This window comes from Molossus molossus, unplaced genomic scaffold (genome assembly GCF_014108415.1).
Source record: "Molossus molossus isolate mMolMol1 unplaced genomic scaffold, mMolMol1.p scaffold_m16_p_11, whole genome shotgun sequence".
NCBI lineage: Eukaryota > Metazoa > Chordata > Mammalia > Chiroptera > Molossidae > Molossus > Molossus molossus.
This window is the reverse complement of record NW_023425346.1, coordinates 83,989,404-84,011,409: the sequence shown is the minus strand read 5'-3', so window position 1 is coordinate 84,011,409 and position 22,006 is coordinate 83,989,404. Positions and strand designations below refer to the sequence as shown.

The 22,006-nt window shown below is 38.5% G+C and overlaps 2 protein-coding genes across 11 annotated transcripts in view; one reads left to right on the top strand and one right to left on the bottom strand.

Moving 5' to 3' along the window:
• Positions 1 to 2,896, top strand: part of KANSL1L (KAT8 regulatory NSL complex subunit 1 like) — a 99,745-nt gene extending 96,849 nt beyond the window's left edge. For both annotated transcript variants that reach the window (XM_036254360.1, XM_036254359.1), the window contains 3 exons: positions 342 to 454; positions 1,657 to 1,810; positions 2,650 to 2,896. In XM_036254360.1, the coding sequence (XP_036110253.1) occupies positions 342 to 454; positions 1,657 to 1,810; positions 2,650 to 2,880 (498 nt within the window). In that variant the 3' untranslated portion in view covers positions 2,881 to 2,896. The remainder of the gene's footprint in view (positions 1 to 341; positions 455 to 1,656; positions 1,811 to 2,649) is intronic.
• RPE (ribulose-5-phosphate-3-epimerase) lies at positions 2,752 to 20,595 on the bottom strand. Of its 9 annotated transcripts, none has more exons than XR_004958670.1 (8): positions 20,400 to 20,595; positions 13,817 to 13,896; positions 9,047 to 9,186; positions 8,521 to 8,655; positions 7,880 to 7,966; positions 5,778 to 6,054; positions 4,615 to 4,696; positions 2,752 to 2,771 (listed from the first exon to the last, which is right to left on the bottom strand). XR_004958670.1 is itself a non-coding variant. In XM_036254362.1 (6 exons), the coding sequence occupies exons 1-6, from the start codon at positions 20,519 to 20,521 to the stop codon at positions 5,932 to 5,934; spliced, it is 687 nt and encodes a 228-aa protein (XP_036110255.1). In that variant the 5' UTR covers positions 20,522 to 20,595; the 3' UTR covers positions 3,029 to 5,931. The 9 variants fall into 9 exon arrangements, 3 of the variants coding, with proteins under 3 accessions (XP_036110255.1, XP_036110258.1, XP_036110257.1); XR_004958668.1 differs by lacking the exon at positions 2,752 to 2,771 and adding an exon at positions 4,798 to 4,893 and having other exon boundaries at positions 3,029 to 4,714; XR_004958665.1 differs by lacking the exon at positions 2,752 to 2,771 and having other exon boundaries at positions 3,029 to 4,714; positions 4,798 to 6,054.
• Between the last annotated feature and the right edge of the window lie 1,411 nt (positions 20,596 to 22,006).

Below are 22,006 nucleotides of genomic sequence, written 5' to 3'. Positions count from 1 at the left end.
TTTCTTTGATATTAACATGTTCTTAGAACAGTGTACTCCATAATGAGAAATCAATACAAACTTTGAATAAATAAAGCATTAAGAATATTGTATGTAAAATGAAAGCACTGTGAACCTATTTGTAATCTAGGTTAAGTGTTCAAATGTGATCCAATATTAAAAAATAATTTTTTTAAGTCTTTAACTCTCTTTTTAGGAATTTAAAGCTCATCTCCTAACATTTGTTCTCTTGATTTAGATTGCATTTATTTTAGTTCTTTCTTTTGTTCTCTTGATGATGAATTAACATCAGATTTCAAAATGTTTCTGATAAAAGCAAAACTTTTTATTTCTAATTCTAGATAGAAGATCTTTCTGATGAAGTCTTCTCTCTAAGACACAAAAACTATGAAGCGAGAGAGCAAGCCAGATGGACACTATGGGAGCAAAGCAAGTGGCACAGAAGAAACAGCAGGCAGGTGTTATATATTTAAAAACCCAAAACCATGGAATCCATGTGGAATCAAAAATTCTGTATGAGGGAGATCACTAAAAAGGAAAAAAAGATACTGTATAACCTCAGCTATTTGTGCACTAGAAGGGAAACAACTGCATTACTGTACATATGGAGGTTACACTCAAATATATTGGGGCTGATAGAGTGATAAAATGAGTTTCTGTGTTTTACTCCTCTCTCGTATCTCATGCTCACTATCAGCCTCAGGAATAGATTTAAATGAGCAAATAATGTGGTAATTCTTCCTAGATAAAGGAGGTCATTTCAGTGCACTGTATTAGTGGATCTAACACTAGGGATTAAAATTTAGGTAATCTATTTTAACATACCCACTTTAAAAATATGTTTTTCTTAAAAAAGAAATTCTCAAAAAACAAAAACAAAAATAAAATACCTATCTAGTCTAAAAGCAAACAGTCTAAACTTCACTTTGGACATGACTTTTAGGCAAGGGGAATAAATCCTAAAAACATAATTAGTAATTATATGTTTGAGAAAATCCCTGGCATTTTATATTTACATTTGGCTATTTTTTAATATAGCCAAAACTCAAAAAGAAAAATCATGCTAAGTCTGGTAGTCTTTTTGGTGTGGGGGCATCTCTCATGTAATTAGTATTATTAAAACACATTTCTCTGTTTGGGTCTCAAGATAGCCAGTTTTGTAGATCCTTATTCCAAGACTTATCCAAATATATATGAGATTCAGTTTTCATCTTCCTCCACATTTCAGAGATGTAACTTTCAAGAAGTACAAAGGGAAATGTGAATTGAGTTATTCACAGATGACATACAATAAACATAGAATACTCTGGAAACAGAAAAACTGTAAGGGTCAAATAAATGTCATTTTTTCTTTTCTGAGGGAGAAAAAGGCAAACCAAACCAAACCAAACCAAAACAAAAAAACAACCACACCATTATAAATTTGCAAAAGACTTCATATTACACAATTTAAGTCTTTGAGATATGAAGATGATAGCATCAAAAAGGTCAGCAGATGCATTTTTAAACATTTTGGGGCAGAAATGGTTTAAAAGAATGGGAAAAAAAAGTAAAAGAAAAGCTATGTAGTTAAATTGACTTAGCGACACCTTCAGCTGTTCATAAAATGTTAAGACATTAAGAAATAATCAAATATTTGCTTGATTTTCTTGCTAGAGCTTACAGTAAAAATGTTGAAGGACAGGACTTACTTTTGAGAGAATACTCTAATGACTTTGTTGGTGGTCAGCACTTTGCTGCCGGAAGTCCTCAGAGCCAGGATCTGAGTGCACATGGCTCACCTTCCGCAAATGAAAGCCAAGATATCAAAGTAAGTGTAATCATGATTAGTTACACCTTTCAGTTGCCTTTTATCCTTTTAAAAATTGGTTTCATTACATAACAGATTCAGTATGACAATGCAGTATAGAATGCTGGGTACAAACCAGAGGATCTGTATTCCAACATTCTAGTTCCGTCACTGTAAATACTTATCTTTTTATGGAACATTTCAATACCTAATCCCACCTACTCATTTATGTTGGGAAATGGGGATTCTATCAAGCTTTCATTACAGAACAAATCTGAGTAAGGAGAACAGCACCTGGCACAGAGTAAATGTTAGCCACTATTTCTCTACTTGTCTCCCCACCCCCATAGATTCAGTTCTAACCTCAAAGGGACTGTTTTCTTACACTGCATCTATAAAGTTCTTGCTTTTATTTATAAGTAGGTGTTGGAAAAGAATAACCATATCTAGAATGGAGAGTGGAGACTATAGAAATTAACAGGCAAGTTATAGAAAGCTCAGAGAAGGAAAAGTCAGTAGATGTGTGATGATGGGATGCAAAGACAGTGAAGCTCAGAAGCAGATCAGAGGGGCTTCCCCAACGTGCTCCTAGGCTGACAGTGAAGACCAGTACCCTATGGCAGTGTTTCCCTTCATAGAAGAGGCAAAGCGAACAAAGAATTCCCCGAGGTACCTAAACAATTCTCAGTACATTCCATTTTCAGTTGCTAGATACTTAAATTCAAATGAAAATTTGTACATTTATGTGCTAATGAACAAAATAATAGTTGTTACAAAATTGACATTTACAGATTACTTGATGCATCAATTTAAACAAAACAAATTAACTGAAACTTAACTGAACATGTTTTCTCTTTCAGTCTTTGTGGTGGGAACGACGGGCTTTTCCACTGAAGGATGAAGACACAGAAGCCTTACTGTGCCAATATAAAAAAACTGATCAGATTGAAAGACCAAGCCCAGCTGTCAATGGTGAAGTCTTCTGTACCAGTGCCCCAGAGAATGGCCAACATCCAAAAAGACAGGCAGACGGAATGGAAGAATACAAAACCTTTGCTGCAGGACTTACTCATGTTAAAAAAAATAGGTGACAAGGAATAGGTTAAGAAAACTATGGAACTAAATGAAAAACTGGAGAAAAAATAAGCCCTGTTCTCCATCTCCGACTCCCTCCAATCACAATTCCAGACTAAGAGCATGTACTTGCGTGTAGTAATTTTTTATGCTTTTTATGCAACAGGCAAGGTATGTCTCTCTTTCCTTCTTGAACCACAGGAGGAACTAACTAGCTTTTCACTTACAGACAAGTGTTAGTCATTTGTGTTTATGATGCAAATCATAAGCACCAAAAAATTAACTGCTACAATTTGATGTCAAATCACATTACTGGGTAAATAATTTTAAAAAGATTTTTACACCCACACATACATACATATACACACACACATACCTGTGCACCAAATGACAGCTCTTCTTTTTTCTGTACACAAGAGTGTGTACAGAGTATACATATATACACACACACATGCACACTGGCAGGTAGCACTAAAAAATGCACGTGTGAACTACCCCATGAAATATAAGCTGCACTATAAATAAAGCAGCACAGGTTTCCAATGATAATGGATACCTAAAAGTCTTGACTATAAAGAGGGATTTTTAAAAACATTTGAACAATAGAAGTTATTTATGGAAATTTCTATACCAGGTAACACATATTCCTTTATTTGAAATCACTGATATCTGTTGGACTAAACAGATCATTTTCTATGCACTCCTAACAGAATAAGACAAGCAAAGTTAAACATTGGTGTTTTTAAAACTATCACCTCTTTTAAAACGAGTGTTATCTACTTCATGTATTTCATAAAGAAAAGACACTAACTTAAAATAAGCAACACACAGGAAAGTTCTGTCAGTATAAAAAATATGATTGTATTTCTAGTTAATTTGGTCATTCTTTACCATAGTTTACTCTATTCAAATAAGCATCTATTCTTGTATCCTGGAGTGAGAATTAAAACTTTTCTAAAGATAATGCTCCAATATTTTCAATATTGGATATTGGAGTGTACATTAAGGAAAATTCCTTTTGAAGCTACTACATCATTTTTTTTTTTCTCTGTAAAAGTTGAGGACAATTTATGTGAATCGTTTTTTTCTCATGTAAAAAAGGTTATTCAAGTTGTAGTACCCATATAACTGACAATCCTGGCCATCTGGCCTAGACTTGGGGGATTTGACACTGTTTTGTTAGGGACTGGAAATTATGCTAGTCCCTTTAAAGAAGAAAAAAAATCAAATTCAATACTGACAGATTTTTGCTTGTAGTTTTACTGTACATTTATTTTTTTAAAAAGAAAAAAGCCAGACAAACCCAAAGTTGTCCAGGCAAATAAACTCAAATCTTTCTGTCATGTCTCATATTATAATCTTCTACATAAGTTTTTTAATTAAAGTTATTTCTATATGCCTTGTGTTGTCTGGTTTGATTAAACGCCACCTATTCATGGCAGAAAACTTTCCTAAGTAAAATAAACATTAAGAAACCTATTTTTACCTTGTAATGTAGAATAAAACCAAGAAAACTCTATACCATACACAGGAATTGATATTCTTACTTTTCAATTTTTTTCTTAAAACTTACAGTCTAAAGAAGTTTAATGACACTGGTCCTGTTATTTCTTGCCATATGTATTACATAGCAAAAGTATTCGCAATAATGAAGTGGCTGACACATATTTGTTGTCAAAGTATAATTTGGGACACAATGATAAATCTTTAGTTTATGGACTGATTATGTACCTTGCCATCTCTTAGCCTACCTGTTCCTTCTTGGGTTAATAAAATAAATATCCTTGGGGTCAAAATCCAGGGTTCCAGGATATCCTCAGTCATCTTGTTCTGCTACAGGGTCAAGTTAGACTGGAAATAAGACAATATTAAGTAAAAGAAGTTTCCTTTACCTAATCCACCTCCCACGGCCTCCATCTGTAAAGGGTACAAACCAGAAATCCTACGCCCTAGTGGATCCTCTCCATGCTAGCAGCTCTTGCTGAGCTTTGCTGGTCTTCATTTCTCAAAACGGGGACAAAAATACCTGTCTGCCCAATCACAGGAGTGATTTGTAGATTTAATGAGATTATATCAAAGTACTTGATGACCTACAAAACAAACTTTATGAGAGCTACTTTGTACTGAGCATCCTCAATTCTATGCTACAGTTCTAGGAACAGTAGCAGAAGCTTTACAGATATAATAGTATCTCTTAACCCACAACACAACACTGCACAGTTATTATAATTACATTTAATGTATAAATCAGTTAATAGAAGCTCAAAGAGGTTGGTTGATTTGTTTTGCTAAGGTCTAATAGTTGGAAAGAGGAAAAGTCAATTTAATTTTACTTCCAAATACAGGCTTTTCTTTCCTTTTTGCTCAGAGCTAGCACATTATCTTTTGTCCTTAAACACGCGGGTGTGATTAAGGATTAGGTGGTGGTGGGGAAATCACAGAATAACCTGCCCCTGCAGCAAAGCTAACAAAACATCCTAATAAAATCTATGCTTGTATTTTAGAACAGATCACCTTAAAAAGTACACTATTTTTATATCTCAAACATAAGGTGCAAAGTAAAAAATAATGTTTTAGAAGAATATGATATGTAATCCCAGCCAGATTCAAACTTAGATTTTCCCTAAGTTCTATCTACTCATATTATCACGCATATAGACAAAAAATGACATGAAACAGGAAAAACATACTTATTTTGCTTTTGGAAAACAGCCAAGAAACAACAGAAAACTCTTTTTAGAAAAAGAGAAAAACATTTTTTTCATAGTAGCTACTATGCCTTCCTTAGGCATTAAGACACATTTCTGTTTATACTTAATACAGCTATATTTTTACTCTTTATAAAAATCAAGTCTCCCAGTAAAAATGGTATTTCACCACACTAATCTTTAAATTCCATCACTAAATTTCTAACCTCTTGGACCATTCTGCACAACAGATGTTAGTCACTGGAATGAGTAATTTGTCAGAAAGCAGCACTGCCTCAGTTGTGATATGATTTGGTAGTCAATATTCTTGTTTTCCAGTAAAAGGATTTCACAAGCAGAAACACTGGACTCCTTGTGCTTTCATCGATCAAGAGAGCGTTTCTGAGCAGCTTCTGAGCAAACATTTCTTAACAGGTTGATCACAGATCTGGGGTCTTCACTCCTCATAATGGCACTGCCAGACACAATCATGTTAGCTCCTGCCTGGAAGAAGTAAATACTTCGGTTATTATCCCTCAAAGAAAGATGCAGAAAAGCCGAAAACAGAATTCCTGGACTAGTTTCTACCTTTGCATCTATCAGTCAGCACTTAATGGTTCGATGAAGAAATGCTTAACAAATAAGGATGTGAAATTGGTTTTAAATGTGTCTAAGAAATCATTGACTTCTTAAAACGTTTCCAAATAAGCTATACTGTATCTTTGCTAATATTTAGAAAAGGTTTAAAAATCTTTATGCCTCAACTCTATTAAGTTTTTTTCCCCAATATATACCAGTATCTCCATAGCTACTAAAAAAACTATCTTTTAATTCTGAATTATGTATATGAAAGGGCAATGCTGCTAAAATGTGAAACTATCTATAAAATATGGCAACATTAAATAACTTCTCATTCTGAGGCCAAAAGGAATGGAACATCTTTTTACTTAGGCTTCATTGCATTCCAGAATGGTTTTGAGGTGGCTTAAAGAATTTCAAGATGTTCTTAAATGTAAAAACAAAAATAGAGGAAAGCAAATAATATGAACCCAAATTTAGCTCTGTGCTTCCTAGGATTTGACTTGAGGAGGGAAACCTAATCCATTATGTGATTCATTGCCAGAAGCAAGGGGGACTATTAGGAGAAGCACTAAAGCTGAGGAAATTTTTCCAATGAGACACTGTTACCCTATGATACAGTGTACTATAACCTCTACCAACATTCCTCATAACAATGAAAAAAAAATCAGTTTTATAGGGTTACAATTTGACATATTGCTTAATGTAAACAGGTAAAGAACACAGTTTAGTAAAAATAATTCCTAAGGGGTCAAAGGATATACACTAATTATTCGGCCAGCTTCTCTTCCATAAATACTTATCACAGTCCAACTTTTGACAAGTATCAAGCAGAAAAGTGTGGCATTTACACAAAAAACTGGAAGTGCAGATTAGACAATGTCGCTTAGTAAGAACAGGCCACTTTAATCACCTGCAGTGTTACAGGAAGGGCTGGCATACTCTTTTTTTTTTTTTTTTTTATCCTCACCCGAGGACATTTTTCCACTTTTTGTACAGATAGAGTGGGAGGGGGAGAGAGGAAGGGAGAGAGAGAGAGAAACATCGACGTGAAGGGACACATCGAGTGGCTGCCACCCGCACAACCCACCAGGGCCGGGGACAAACTGCAACCGAGGTACATGCCCTTAGCGGGAACCGAACCCGGGTCTCTCCGGACCGCAGGCCGACGCTCCAACCGCTGAGCCAAACCGGCCAGGGCAGGGCTGGCATACTCTTAATGAAGCTCAGGATCCTACCTCAGCTAGGTTAACTTCTCGGAAAAAACTCGTCCCAGCTCTACATAGAGGATTAGAGGTATCCAGAAATCAGATACAGAATTTCAACAAAAATGGCTCTACTCAGTTCTTACAAGGGACAAACTAGTAACTAATACACCTAAGTTCTACAGAGTAACAATTTTTCCCTTTATAGGAAGGTATATTTTCTTCCTCTATTTGGAAAAATTCCAAGGCCCTACAACTTAATGATCTTCTAAAGGCTGGCATGCAGTGTAGTCTTTCTCAAAACAGAATATTCTTCAGCATTACTGAGATAACCAAACTTACTCTCTAACGATTATGTGATTTTAGAATATTCATTTATTGCTAACTTTATTTTCCTATTTCTACATTTGAAGAAAAAATACTTTTCCAAGAAAGAAAAGCAATTTAGGAAATGTAGAGAAAATCTCTTTGGCCTGTAAGACAATGGCCTGGACATTACACTAGACAGGAAAATGGTCTAGGTCACAGTTGATGAGTAGTCTCACCTCTGCACACTTATGGATAGTGTCAGGACCTACTCCGCCATCGACCTCTATGTCCAAAGATGGGAACTGAGTCCTCAACCAGTGAACCTAGATATACACGAGGAAATAAGTGACTCCTAAAGTGGATATGATGGGGATGGGGACACAACTAAATAAACAAAACGTCAAACAGCCAGTATCAGCCACTAAAATAGGACTCCAAGTATCTCACACAATAACTTTATATCAATACCAATTATGACTAGGGAAAACTCCCCTTTTAAAATACTGATACCAAGTCCCAAAAGCAAACTTTGTTCTGCTTGGCAAACTGGCATTAAATCTGTCATGGCTTTTCAGAGAATATACTTGATGGTAAAAAGACAAAACCCTCAAAATTCAATGAAAAATCACAAATGCTCTAAAGGCTATAGAAAAATGGCTCTGAAAGGAAATTTCAAGATTAAAATGTGATACCTTTTCTGATTTCCAAACCTAAATCTCTTATATGGCTTATCATACTGTATTAAATGATCTGTAGGCATTCCCATCTCCCCACCTTCAGATCAGGGCATATATCCATATACCAGTGGTTCAATATATGTTTATTGAATGAGTATACACAATTAAAGCCTCAACCTGGAATCAAATACTTCTTTTACCTTTGGCATCATATCTTCCATGAATTTCTGCCCTCCAAACCCAGGTTCCACTGTCATAACCAAGGCCATATCTATCTGATTAGCCCATGGTGCCAAATACTCAACTGTAGTTCCTGGTTTGATGGCAAGGCCAACCTGTGACAGAGACAAATTTGCTACATCACATTAACAATTACTTCCACATTATATTACTATGGCATATCAGACCCAGTAGAAATACCTATTCTTAAAAAATAGAATACATACATAAATGGACTGCATACACTATTCAGACTACATGTATTTATTGAAAGTCAACATGGCTATTAAATGTAAATGTTTCTAAAAACGCAGTAATATTCAAAAGAATTCTTACACGTTATTATACTTATACACAAAACAAGTTATACCTAAAACTTTGACTTCCCATTGAAGAAGAGCTGCCTAAGTCTGGTCTTATCTACCTATCGTTTCCTATCTCCCGCCAAATCTTCCCAACTCTGAGTGTGAGTAGTATAAAACATTTCTGTCATGGCTGACCTCTCACCTTCATCCCATTCTCTCGAATGTCTTTAATCAAAGCCCCTGGGTTCTCAGTAGCCTCGAGATGAAAGGTATATTGGTTAGCTCCTGCTACAGCCATTGGCTTTACCCACTGTTCCGGTCTCGACACCATCATGTGCATGTCTAGAAAGAAAAGACACATCTCCTAAATATTAATGAAAGGAATACCTGACTTACATTATGAAGCCAACCTGTAATTTTTCTCATTTTATATATAAACTCTTCTGACATCACAAAAATTGTTAAATAGTTACACTTCTGTATAACTAGCCTCCTTTTATCCTGAAGATGTTTTGATTAAATTCATTCACACACACACATTCTTCTACAATAAGCATATGCTGGTGTATATGGAAAGGAATGCCTAGCAATCAGAAAACATAGGTCCGTGTTTAAAAAGTTTTTAAAAAACTTTTTAAAAATTCGTATTATCTATAAAGACGTGCTCCCTCACTTATACAATAAGAAAGCTAAATTAAGTAAGTCTCTTCACCAATATTGTATTGCACCATCATCTATTCTAAGGCCCTAAGGATAGAGCAAAAAGACAGACAAAAATCTCTGCTGTCATCAGGATTACATTCTTAGTGGGGAAGACAAACCATACAAAAACAAGTAAATGCAATACACTAACTAGCACGGTAGTTAACAAAGCTAGTGTGGCTGGGGCGCAGAGCAGTGGGGAGAGCAGATGAGGTCAGAGAAGCACGGGGTGAGGAGACAGTGCAGAGCTCTGCAGGCCATTGGGTTTTATTCTGAATGACAGGAAAAACACTGTAGGATTTTGAGTGAGGCTGTGACAAGCTCTGACCTAGAGAGCATGGCAATAGCCCAGGTGAGAATGGACGATGACAGCGATTTGAGGGTGGTGGAACGGGTGGGATTCTGGGTACGTTCTGAAAGGAGACCCACAGGAGTAGCTGTGGATTAGATGTGGACAGTGAGAGGAGAGGCAGAACGGTGCAAGGACTGAGGCAGGAGGAACTCGAACAGAACTGTTATTAACTGAGGGCCAGAAAACTGCAGGAGGAAGCATGAATTTGGGGGGAAGGACACGTTACTAAAAGAAGCCTGACATGCATCCTAATTCTAAAGCTTGAATCATATAAACATTATGTTGGGCAAAATGGGCCTGGCCTTCTTAAAGATCTTGATTTGAAACATAATAGCATTTAATGAGAAGGAGGAGGCAGATTAAAAGAGGCTAAATCAAAAAATAACTGTTGTGAAGAAGGAAATGGTAAATACTCCTGTGTGGGATAGATGGACAGATGGTAGTGAGAAGACTAGAGTTTTTTTATTTTGCCAGAGGAAGCACATTTCTGACATATACCAATTATATTAAAGGAAAAAGGTTCTAGCATTCCAGAACTCAAATACGATTATGAAATGCACTAAAAGACTTTGAAAAAAATGTCAGGAAAAAAGTATACCGCTTGACTAATGAAGCCAAGATTAAGGTTTCTATTTCTAAACAAAAGTAATCAAAATAGAACACGCCCAGCCGGTGTGGCTCAGTGGCATCAAGAGGTTGCCAGTTCGATTTCCGGTCAAAAATCCCCAGTGTGGGGCATGCAGGAGGCGGCCAATCAATGTTCTCTCTCTCGCTCTCCCTTCCTCTCTCTCTAAAATCAATAAAGAAAAAAAAAAAATAGAACACATTTTAATAGATAAAACATTATTTTAAAAGACAGACTCTCTAGTTGGTGTTTCTTATTTCTCTGTATTATAAATGAGAAAAATTAAATCTGGTTTAAAATATCTAATTTACTCATTCCTTAAGTTACCAGACTGCTATGTCATTCCATTTCTCAAATGCAGTAACCACTAGCAATGCTCACTGGAGACTCTCCAGCGTTCAGGGAATCGGTGGTAGGTGGTTCAGTGAATTTGCCTGTAGTTAACACACCGAAATGAGCAGTTCCTAAATGTTCTATTATCAGGCCCTTTACACTCTTAAAAATTAGTGAAGACCCCAAAAAAGTACTGTTGATGTGGATTATATTGATCTATATGTATGTAATAGAAATTCAAAATAAGAATTTTAAGTTCACTTATAATTCATTTTTTTTTTTTAAAAAAGCAATAATAAATCTAATATGTTAATGTAAAGAGTGATATTATTTTACATTTTGCAAGTATTAATGTCTGGCTTAACAGAAGACATCTGCATTCTCACATCTGCTCTGCATTCAATCTGTTACAATATGTTGTTTTATATGAAGAAAAATACCTAACAAAGAGAGAAGTACATTAATAGCCCTTTCAGACAAGTGTGGATATTCTATTTCTACACCAAAACTCGGCAAGTGGTATTTTTATAAAGTTAGCTGCAAAGTAGACTCTGTAAACCCTACTAGTGAACTTTTCCTATTTTGTTACACTAAAACCTATTGGTCTATCTTACACTTTGAATGGATCTTTTAGGTACCGGTTCACTGAATTACACAGGTCTTCTATGTAAAACACATTTCATTATATGCTATCAATTAATCACATACATTACATCACTATATAGCTTACCAGAAAAGCTCTAAGTACTAGGAATTAGTTAAGCTCACAGCACCAGATACACTTTTGTCAAAATTCTAATTTTCACTTGCAAGCTCTAAGTTTACCAGGGAGCAACAAAAGCTAATAGGATATTTTCCTTGAAGTGACAGGCTAACTTCATTAACATTTTTTTAAAAATCAGTAAAGTACCCAAGTCTGATAATCACAGTTCATCTGTCAGTTGTTCTTTCAAATGAAAATGGTGTTAATAAAAAAAAAAAAGGCAGGTATTTCAGTTCACAACTCAAATAATGGTGCAAGAAGTTTTCCCTGAGAAAATCATCATACTCCAGCATGCAGCATAGGTGCCTTACATGTATTTCCTACTTTGTCTCACAAAATATTAAAAAGACAGGCATTCAAGGATCAAGATTTACTCAAATTAATAATTTGCACTACCTCATCAAGGAAACTTACTATGTAAACATCAAAATGAAGAATGTTACTACTTGTATGGTTCAGTACCACAGCCTTGATTCGACTAAGGCACAGCAGACTAACTCACCATCGCTTCTTCATCCTCAGTACAAATATGGCAAATAATACTATATTATAAAAATAGTTTTGACCTCATGGACTATCTGAAAGGGATAATCCCATGGGTTCTCAGATCAAACCTGAAGACCAATGATTTGGATAATAGCAAAATCAGACTTTTCCCTACCATTTTATTTCTTAGATGGTTATTTGTACTCAGTACTGAGATTAAACAGTTAAGAACTCTAGCAGTTATACATATAACTTGTGATTTAGTTCCTAGGATATATTCATGTGTCAATTATCCAACAGCCAAGATCCAAGAATTAAATAAAAAAACACTTCTTAATACAAAAAGCAAAGATCACAAAACCCAACCATTAAAGCACACAGAGGCCATTTATTTTTATTTTAGACCCAATTCTAGAAAGATTAATTAGTAAGTTTATCAGCAAATAACAAGCTAAACCAGGAAAAGCAAGCAGATTGTGTGAGTGGTGGTGGTAGAGCTGGTAGGAGGAGAGGCACTGATATAGGAGACACAAACAGCAGGGAGAAGTGACAACAGGAGCCCAAATGAAAGGCAGAGAAAAGGGAAAACATTTTTTAATCCACACAAAGCCAGAAGCAGAGCACTCTGTGGCCATTGTACAGTGGAGGCAAACATTGGTCCTTAATTCATCCACTGCTGATAGTCATAAGAAGAAATTTATATTGGAAAATTCATTTTCCAAAATGTAATAAAAAAAATAAGTTTAGATTATCAGAGGATTATATCCCATTATTTGAAAATTTCAAAACGGCGAACATGTTTGTGGAACACTGTTCTCTTCTTTCCACATAAATTAGGCAATAATGCCCCCTTTTTTTTGGGTACACTCAAAGTGATGGACACTATCGAGAGGCTCTGTCCAACAGCACTTTCTCAGATGATGGCAATGTCCTACAGAGGCAATGCACAATGCAGCAGTCACCAGCCACATGTGGCTGAGAACGTGCAATATGGTTAATGCTACTGAGAACCATATATACAAGAGATTTGGCAAGTGAGAAGATGCTTAAAAGCGCAGCAACAACAGCTGGGCTGAGTTCATGCTCCATCAGAAGTAACTTCAAGGTTACTGTGTGATCTTAAAAATCTACATTAAATTATCCTAGAGCATTAATGTGAGAAAATATATAGGTCCCACTTGCAGAAAGCTCCAATCTGCATGAAATAATTGGCTTCATTTCTAGACCATAAATCAATCAATTCATAAATTCATTTAACATTACACTGAGTTTCAATCTTGTGTCTATGCTTAGCTCTAGGAAAACCACAGTAAACAAAGTGGATGAAATCCCTACAATCAGTTAGTTTATAGTCCGATAAAAATCTCAGATTAAAGGAAGTTCTAAGAAGAATATCCAGAGGCGATATGATAACTGGATGAGGGTTAATTTAAGACAAGGTGCTTAGAAAGGCCTCTGAGGAAATGAGAAATGATCCTAGGCCAAAAGATGAGGAGAGATGGCCAAGGGAATAGCTTTCCAGGCAAGAAATTAGCAAAAGTTCCAAAGCCCCCAGACAGGAAAGTTTGGCTTATTACAGGCAGCCAATGAAGCCCCAGTACAGAGAGAGGGGGAAAAAGGGTTCCAGATGAAATTGAAAGTTGAGAAATCAACCACCTTTTCCTTTACTTGAGCAACACACCCAACTTCAGATGGCGTAACACCCACTTACCAAAGAAAGGGTCCTGGCCTAGCTGCTTTCGGAGGCTTTCTACCACAGGGTGACCAAAGGTGATGTTGGGAACAAAATGCCTATAAGACAAACAAAATCTTACTCTGAAAATATTTTCAATTCAGTTTCTGTATTTTTCTCAATATGTACTCTGATAGGGGTAGAGGGGAATGTCTGTGATTGTACTATTTTTCAATTCAATATTTAACATCATCAGTATTAAACAATACTAAAAATATCTGGATAGTTTTGGCTTTACAAAGCAGTATCTCCTTGATATTTGAACAAATCACAATAATGTCACATGCTTTAACTCTGTAATTCATAGTCCCTGATGGGTAGAACTAGAAAAATGACAAAATCAAAACCCCGAAAGTTATATGACTTGCCCAAGTCATATACTAGTTAGAAAGTCCTGGACTGTAACATAGGTCTTTCATATCCTAGTTTGTCACAGGCTGCCTGAGGCTACTTCTAATCCACCTGTACTACAGGGCATTAAATGACTGTTTATTTAAACTTTTTTAAAGATCATCAATAAAGAAACTTAATGTATACACTAAAAACCACCATCTACTGAGGGTTTGCAACATGCCAGGTATGGTACCTTATACTTCATTTCATCTTCACAACAGCCTTATGAAGTAGATGTGTTATTATATGAAGAACATAAGATAAATAAATTCCTTAAGTCAACAAGCTAATTATTTGTGGGGGGAAAGATTCAACTTAAGTCTCCCAGTATCAGATCCAAAGTACTTAACCATCATCCTACTCCTGTTAGTCTTTGTGTTCCATCTAGTACCATGATGGGAGCTTTAGAATACTGGATTTTATAAAAATATATGCAAGAGACCTTGGCTGGTGTGGATCAGTTGGTTGAGCATCGTCCCATGCACCAAGAGGTCATCAGTTGGATATCCGGTCAGGGCACAACCCAGGTTGTGGGCTTGATACCCAGTGGGGGGACGTGCAGGAAGCAGCTGATCAATGTTTCTCTCTCTCATCAATGATTTTCTTTTCTCTCACTCTCCCTTCCTCTCTCTAAAATCAATAAAAACACATTAACAAGAATTTCTGCTTAGCCCATGAAATGCTACAATCTCATTGGCAAGAGATGCCTAATAACTCACCAAAATTCATGACCTACTGTTACAGTATAGTTGATAGGAGGCCAACGAAGTCAACCAAGGACCACATTTCCCAACTCCCTTTACATCTGGTTGGCCCATGTGACTAGTCTTCACCAGTGGACCATGGGTTTAAGTGATATGTGTCACTGCAAAGCCCAGTAGGTTAAGTAGTATTTTGCTCACTTTACCCTTGTGCCAATAATGAAGCTCTTAAGGAATGGCAGCCACAGGATAAAAAGAGTCCATGCCCCTGAATTTCACATAGAATGACATTCACAGTGAAATGTTACATGAATGAGAAATAAACTTTATAATGTTAAGTCACTGAAATATGGGTTTTATTTGTTAAAAGTAATAGGTATTACCCTATATGAGGACTGCAGGAAAAGCTAAACAATAACAGGTAGACAAATATGAGGTAAACGGTTCCAGAGGCAATAGTATAGCACTTTACAAAAGGGGGTAAGATCATGAGATTTACCAAACAAACAGAATTTTAAAGGTGGTAAAAGAAATAAAGCAAAGGCAGAAATAAACAAGTTATGTTGAAGAAGGAGGAAGATGGTGTCGAACAGCTTGGCTAGTGTGAAAAAGGCAGGAAGCAGACTATGCCACAGTAAGGGTATCAAATGCTGGGCTCAGTGTTTGGGCTTCATCCTGTTATAAATATGAAGTGAGGTTTTAAAGTAAGAAGCAAATAAAATACAAGGTGCAAATAAAGTAGGAAGGTGGACTGGGCAGTAAATTAGAAGGGAGGTAAGAGGTGCTGGCAAATGGCAAGGAACAATAACAATGGAAACAAAGACAGCTACCAGTGATAGGATTTGTTAACTGATAAGATGGGGTGGGGGTGGGGCGGTGAAGATAGAGAATACACCATGGTTAAGATTTTAAGTTTAGATGACAGGTAGAATGAGTGTCAATAAAACATTAAAACACATATGGGGCCCCGGCCAGTTTTGCTCAGCGGTTAGAGCATCGGCCCAGGGACCAGAGAGTCTGGGTTCGGTTCCCGCTAAGGGTATGTACCTCAGTTGCAGTTTGTCCCCAGCCCTGGTTGGGGTCGTGTGGGTGGCAACCAGTCAATGTGTCTCTCTCACATGGATGTTTCTCTCTCTCTCTCCACCCCCACACCCTCCCACTCTATCTGAAGATAAATGCAAAAAAAAAAAAATATATATATATATATACACACACACATATATATATATATAGGCACCATTCTAAACACTTCCCCTATATTAACTCATTAAAACCACACAACTCTATGAGGTAGATACTATATTATCTGTTCTTTATAGATGAGGAAAAGAGGCTCAAGGTCACACAACCAGGCAGTGCTAGAGGCAGGCATTAAATACAACCTGGCTCCAAAGTCCAAGCTCTTTATATGTCCACCTGCTCCTCCACAAACAAACTAATAACAGAAAAAGAAAGTCCAGGTAAGGAGAGACTTAGGAGGGAGAGGTCGGGATTCAGGACACATCTGAGAGGGACTGGTAAGGTGGATGGGTACAGACACTTTCACAGCGCCTTGGTCCTTGGAGGGTTGGGTTTTAGAACTTAGGACTCGTTCTACCATTCACCTAAGAGCAAGGACTGCTAGGGTTATAGATAACAGGTTTATTACGTTTCCTTCCAAGTTGTAAGTTAAGTGTTAGAGAAGCAGGCAGTGAGGCTTCATGAATATCATACAACTCTGGAATTGAAAGATTTGTATTGTATTTCGTTCACTGTTCTTTTAATTTGCTGTGTGGCCTTGGAAGTACAGGCATACCTTGTTTTATTGTGCTCCATATGTGATTTACTTTTTATTTTTACTGTTATTTTTACACAAACTGAAGGCAAGACCCTCCACCAGTAAAAAGACAATGACGACTCTTTATTGCGATCCTCATTTTACTACAGCAGTCTGGAGCAGAACCCACAATATCTCCGAGGTATGCCTATATTTTGTTGTCTTAAACTTAGGTTTCATTTATAATGAAGATAAGCTTAACCATATCTTGAGAAAATATGAGAATAAAACAAACACACTTTTACTTTATTGGGAAACAGAAGCAGAGTACATAAAACTATTGACCCCCAAATAGTATGACCAATTGAACTACTGAAGAGCAATTAAATGCACTAGGTTCACCAAGGACACTGGGAGAACAAAACCACACCAATACCCTAAGAATCCAAAGGCTTACAGCTAAGGCATAACAAAAAAAGGCTACAAACCCAAACATGAAGTCAGGATGACCCCACATTTGCTTGACAACAGTAACCACGGTAGCACTTGCAACAAAAGGGTTTATAGGCTCTACTCCAGGTCTGTTGACTCCAAAGAGGACCTGGGAATATGAATTCTTCAGTGACAGGGGTTCTTATCATATCAGCTTAGAAAACACTAAATTATTTCACTCTAATGAAGAGAAATTTCATCAAGGAAGTCTGCTTCATATTACATTACCTTCTTTTTTCCCTCAAAGATACTTTTGGGAGTAAAATCTGCAAAAAATAAAATGCAATAACCTCCCCCGCAAAAAAAAAAAACTTACTGAAATTAAACTATAATTATTTACTATAACACAGCAATACAATTATTGTATCTTTCATCATGTTTCATCAACCCTAAGCTTTGTTTATAACTCATGCAATCTATTTCAGACAGATCAAACCTTTACCAGATCTCTCACAAAGGCAAAGATGATAAGAACCAGAAAACAATTCCTGTGAACCAGGAATCACAAACTCGTGTGCCTAGGAGGACTGGCAGGTAACACAGAGCAAAACAGAGAGATGGAGATGTGACAAATGAAGAACATCTGGCCTGGCTAATGGCGGCTACAATTCAGTTCCAGCCTATTGGGGCCTTGTGAGACTGTGGACCCAGTACTGGCAAACCTCTGGATGCTTTCCAAAAGTAAAAAATCTAGTACTAATAAGAAATCTTCCCAATTTTAAATTCTGGTAATTAATTTAGAACTTGCTTATTTGCTGTTTCCACACTTAGGACCAACACATTCTCAGTTACTGTCTTGTCATAATGCATTTATGATTTCTAATTTTCTTTTCCTCTTGCTCTTTAACTATACTAGTGCCCCACCCCCCACAGTGTTTCCAGAACTTGTCTCTGACTTTCAAGCTGAAGACATTCAGTTTTAATCAGAGGGGAAATGGAAGTCTCAGTGTAAAAGTAGGGGACCAGAAAAACAACACACTCAGTGTAATGTTAGAGATTTTTAAAGGGAGCCAGGAGAAGGAATCATGGAAGCAGCATTGGAGGGAAGGTAAACTGTGGTAGGCCACCTTGGGAAGGGGAGTCCCCTGCTTTCATACCCCTGGCCCAGGAGACACTGCAGCTCAGTCTGGCTTCACCTCTTCTGGTGGGACAGTCAGGAAGAGGCTGAACCCTCCTTAAACTGGTTTCCTCCTTTGCAGTAGGGGAACAGGAATAGCTGAGCTGTTGGCTCAAAAAGTTCTGAAGCTTAAAAGGGAAAGGTATTTAAATGGTGTATGCAGAATTTAGTTTTTTCAAACCAAGATGTTTCTTGGAAGAAGGAGAGAGGAGTCAATAAAAACAAATACTTTTATCTTAAGCTCATCCCACCAACTATAACAAAGCTTGTCATGGTGCTTTACCTGCAGAGAATACAGAGCTGAACCAGAGAGACAGACCCTGTTCTGTTATCAGGGAGCTTACAGTGTAGCAGGAGAGATATGAAATAAGGAACAAAAATAGTGTATACATTATTAGTTGCTCAGTAAGGACAGAGATTGTCTTTCTCATTCTCTGTAGGCCCACTCCCCACAGAAGACATTTAATTTCTGAGACAACACAAGCTGCTGCATGCTTCCAATCCTGGCTTCTCCATTTGCTAGCTATGAAACCACTGACAGTCAACTCCATCGCTCTGCAATGGATGCCTCAGTGTCAAATGCTGGTGCCAATAACAGCACCAACTTCTTGAGACTGTGTGAGTTAATTCACAAAAAGCATCAGAACAGAAACGGTTAAGAGCTATTGTTATTGTTAATATTCCCAATTTTGGTGAACACGACTTATTTAAAACCACATTGTTTTCGGTGTCAGGTAAACTACATACGTGTATGTGCAGCCTATTCTATCCAGAACACCCAAGTGTCTCAGAAAGAAAAATGCAGCTACCCACCTCTGAGGTACACACCCCCTTCAGAAATACTGCCTGTGAAAGCCCAAGGCTTTCAGGCAGTTGTCCAAAAGTATGTAACTGGAATTACATACAACAGCAAACTAAGTCAAACTTTTGTGAGGGGTAATAACTACTCATTTTCTTCCACTCTTAGCCTAGAATTCTTAGAGCACTCTAAGGTCAAGATTTTGCCATAATCAGTTGGTCACAGCAGTAAGGTAACTGGGTGGAACGCAGAGAGAAACCACCGATTTAACCAGACAGAACAAAGGAAGACAAAACTCTTATAAGAGGAATGACATTAAAAAGAGAAGTAACTGATATCTTTTGTAAATGACACAATTTACAAATTTGCATGAGGGCACACAGAGATCTTACCTATTTAAAATAAATGTGTTTTCCTACCCTAATCCAACGTAAAGGCTGTTAATGATTTTATGGCCAGTAATTAGTGAGGTTCGGAAAACTACTTGGCAAACCCAAGAAGACCCAAGCGGCAACTGTCACAAGGTTGAGTAATCTAGACGCTTCTCATTGCTTTCTCTAGGTTTGTTTCCGCATTTTATAATCAAGTTAAGAAATTAGCATCATCCTGGTTCCGACCGATATTGACTACGTGCTGTAACAACAGTGCTTAAAAATTGCTTACAAAAAACTGACTCCCTGGAGAGCAGGGTGTCTGACAATGGACAGCAAAATCGAAATCCGAACAATGACACAACCAACAATCACAGAGTGTACCCCATGCCGGGCACGGAGAACTCGACCCGCCGCCTCATGTCATCCCCCAAGGATGCCGACGCCGTGGGTTCCATTACTCGCGTTTTTTCACGTAATGAAGCCGACGGCCGGCGAGGTTAAATGGCTAGTCCCGGCCCATCCCGGCAGGTGGCGGAACCCGGGCGCTCTCACCCCAGGTGCCAAGGCGTCGCCCCAGCTTTGCCACTAACTACCTATATGAGCTTGGGCAAGTCATGCCTATCCCCTGGGCCTCCGCTTGTCTAACTGCAAGTGAGAGACGTGTCCCGGAGGCTGAAGGTCGCTTCAGGTGCTGGAAGCCCACACGCTACGCGGCGGGGAGAGGGAGAGAGCACGGGGACGCAGGAGCGGCCCGCCGCGCCGCCTCGGCTCCGCTCCGGGCAGGGCCTCCGCGCTTCCAGCCCGGTCCCGCTCCTCCACCGCGCCGAGGGAGGCTCCGCGCACGGGAACGCCGTGCACCCAACAGGCGCTCCGTCCAGGTGCGCCCCTCCCGCCCGCGCGGCAGCCCCGACCCGAGCCCCGCGGAGTTACCCGTCCATTACATCCAGGTGCAGATAATCGGCCCCAGAGTCCAGCATTCGGAGGCACTCGGCCCCTAAATTGGCCAGGTCGCTGTTGAGGATGGACGGCCCAATCTTGCAGCCAGACGCCATGGTGTTGGTTCCCAAGAGCAAGTTACCTCACGAGTCCCGGGCAAGACGAAGGCGTCGCCCCGATTGGCTGCTCAGGTTTGACACGGCCTCTTCCCCTGAAAGTCTTCCGGACTCTACCGGAAGCAGCTGCCCGGGGAGGAGGAAGTCCCGCCTTCCCGCAGGGGGCGGGGCAATTAGCGTGAAACTATTAGGGGCGGGGCCTCGCATGAAGGCTCCTGCCCTGACCTTGGTATTTGAACCAGGCCTTAGTCCTCTCAGAACTCAGAGTTTTTTAAGCTTTTTCCACCTTACATTCCCATATTTTCTTTTCCTCCTTACCTTGGCTTTACCATTTGTTTCTCCGTCGTTTGTATGCCTTTCCTTTCCTCTCCATCTCTTGTTACCCTTAAAAAACAAACCAAAAGCCACTTTTTCCTTATATCTCTTTCCTTTAACTCGTGTTAAGAGCTGGAGGAGTCAGATTTAGGGCCGAATCATAGCCCCGCCAGACACTAGCTGGGTGAGGTGAGCCGAAATTAATTTTAGATTGTAATAAGGGATAAAAAGCATGTAGTTGAGGAACGGAGCTACAAGAGACACAGACTCACATAAATCTGAATTGTGTCCCGCTGAGACAAAGGGGAGGCTGCCTTATATAAGAAAAAAATTCCTGCCCAAGTTTCCAATTAGGTCCGTTTTATGTAAATGAGGTATCCAAATCCAAACACTTCTGATTGGTCTGAATCCTGGAGTCCTGATTGGTCAGCATTATGCATCCTGATTGGCCGTCCTGGGGCAGTTTTGATCTGACTGGGCAGGTCTTAGTCCATAGGTGGAAAGATGAAACCCCTTGTAATAGTTGACTCCGTGGGAGTGAAAGACCAAGGGGAGCGCAGGAAGCCTAGAATTCAGTCTAAGGTTCTTTCCGGTATAAAGTGCGTGTGAGAAACCCTCCCTCAGCAAGTGGCCAGTAGGCTCTTATTATTTGACTGATATATTCACTGACCATAGTATCCTCTAGGTCCATTCATCTGTTGTAATATATGATTTCACTTATATATGGAATCTAAAGAACAAAATAGATGAACAAATAAAACTGAAACAGACTCAGACACAGAGAGCGGACTGGTGGTTGCCCGAGGGGAGGGGGTTTGGGGGACTGGGTGAAAACGTGAATGGATTGAGAAGAACAAATTGGTAGTCACAGAGTAGTCATGGGGATGTACAGCATAGGAAATACAGTCAATAATATTCCCATAACTATGTATGCTGCCAAGTGGGTACTGTAAATATTGGGGAGACCACTTTATACAATATAGGAGTGTCTAACCACTATGCTGTTCACCTGAAACCAATACAAAATAATATTGAAAGTTAGCTGCAATTGGAAAATAAAAATAAAATGCAAATTTGGGGCCCTCAGTTGACCATGGGGAGTCCATCTTAGCAAATAAATTCCTTCTTAGGGGTTCACATCAAATGAATCTTCTCTGCGTCCACAGTGAC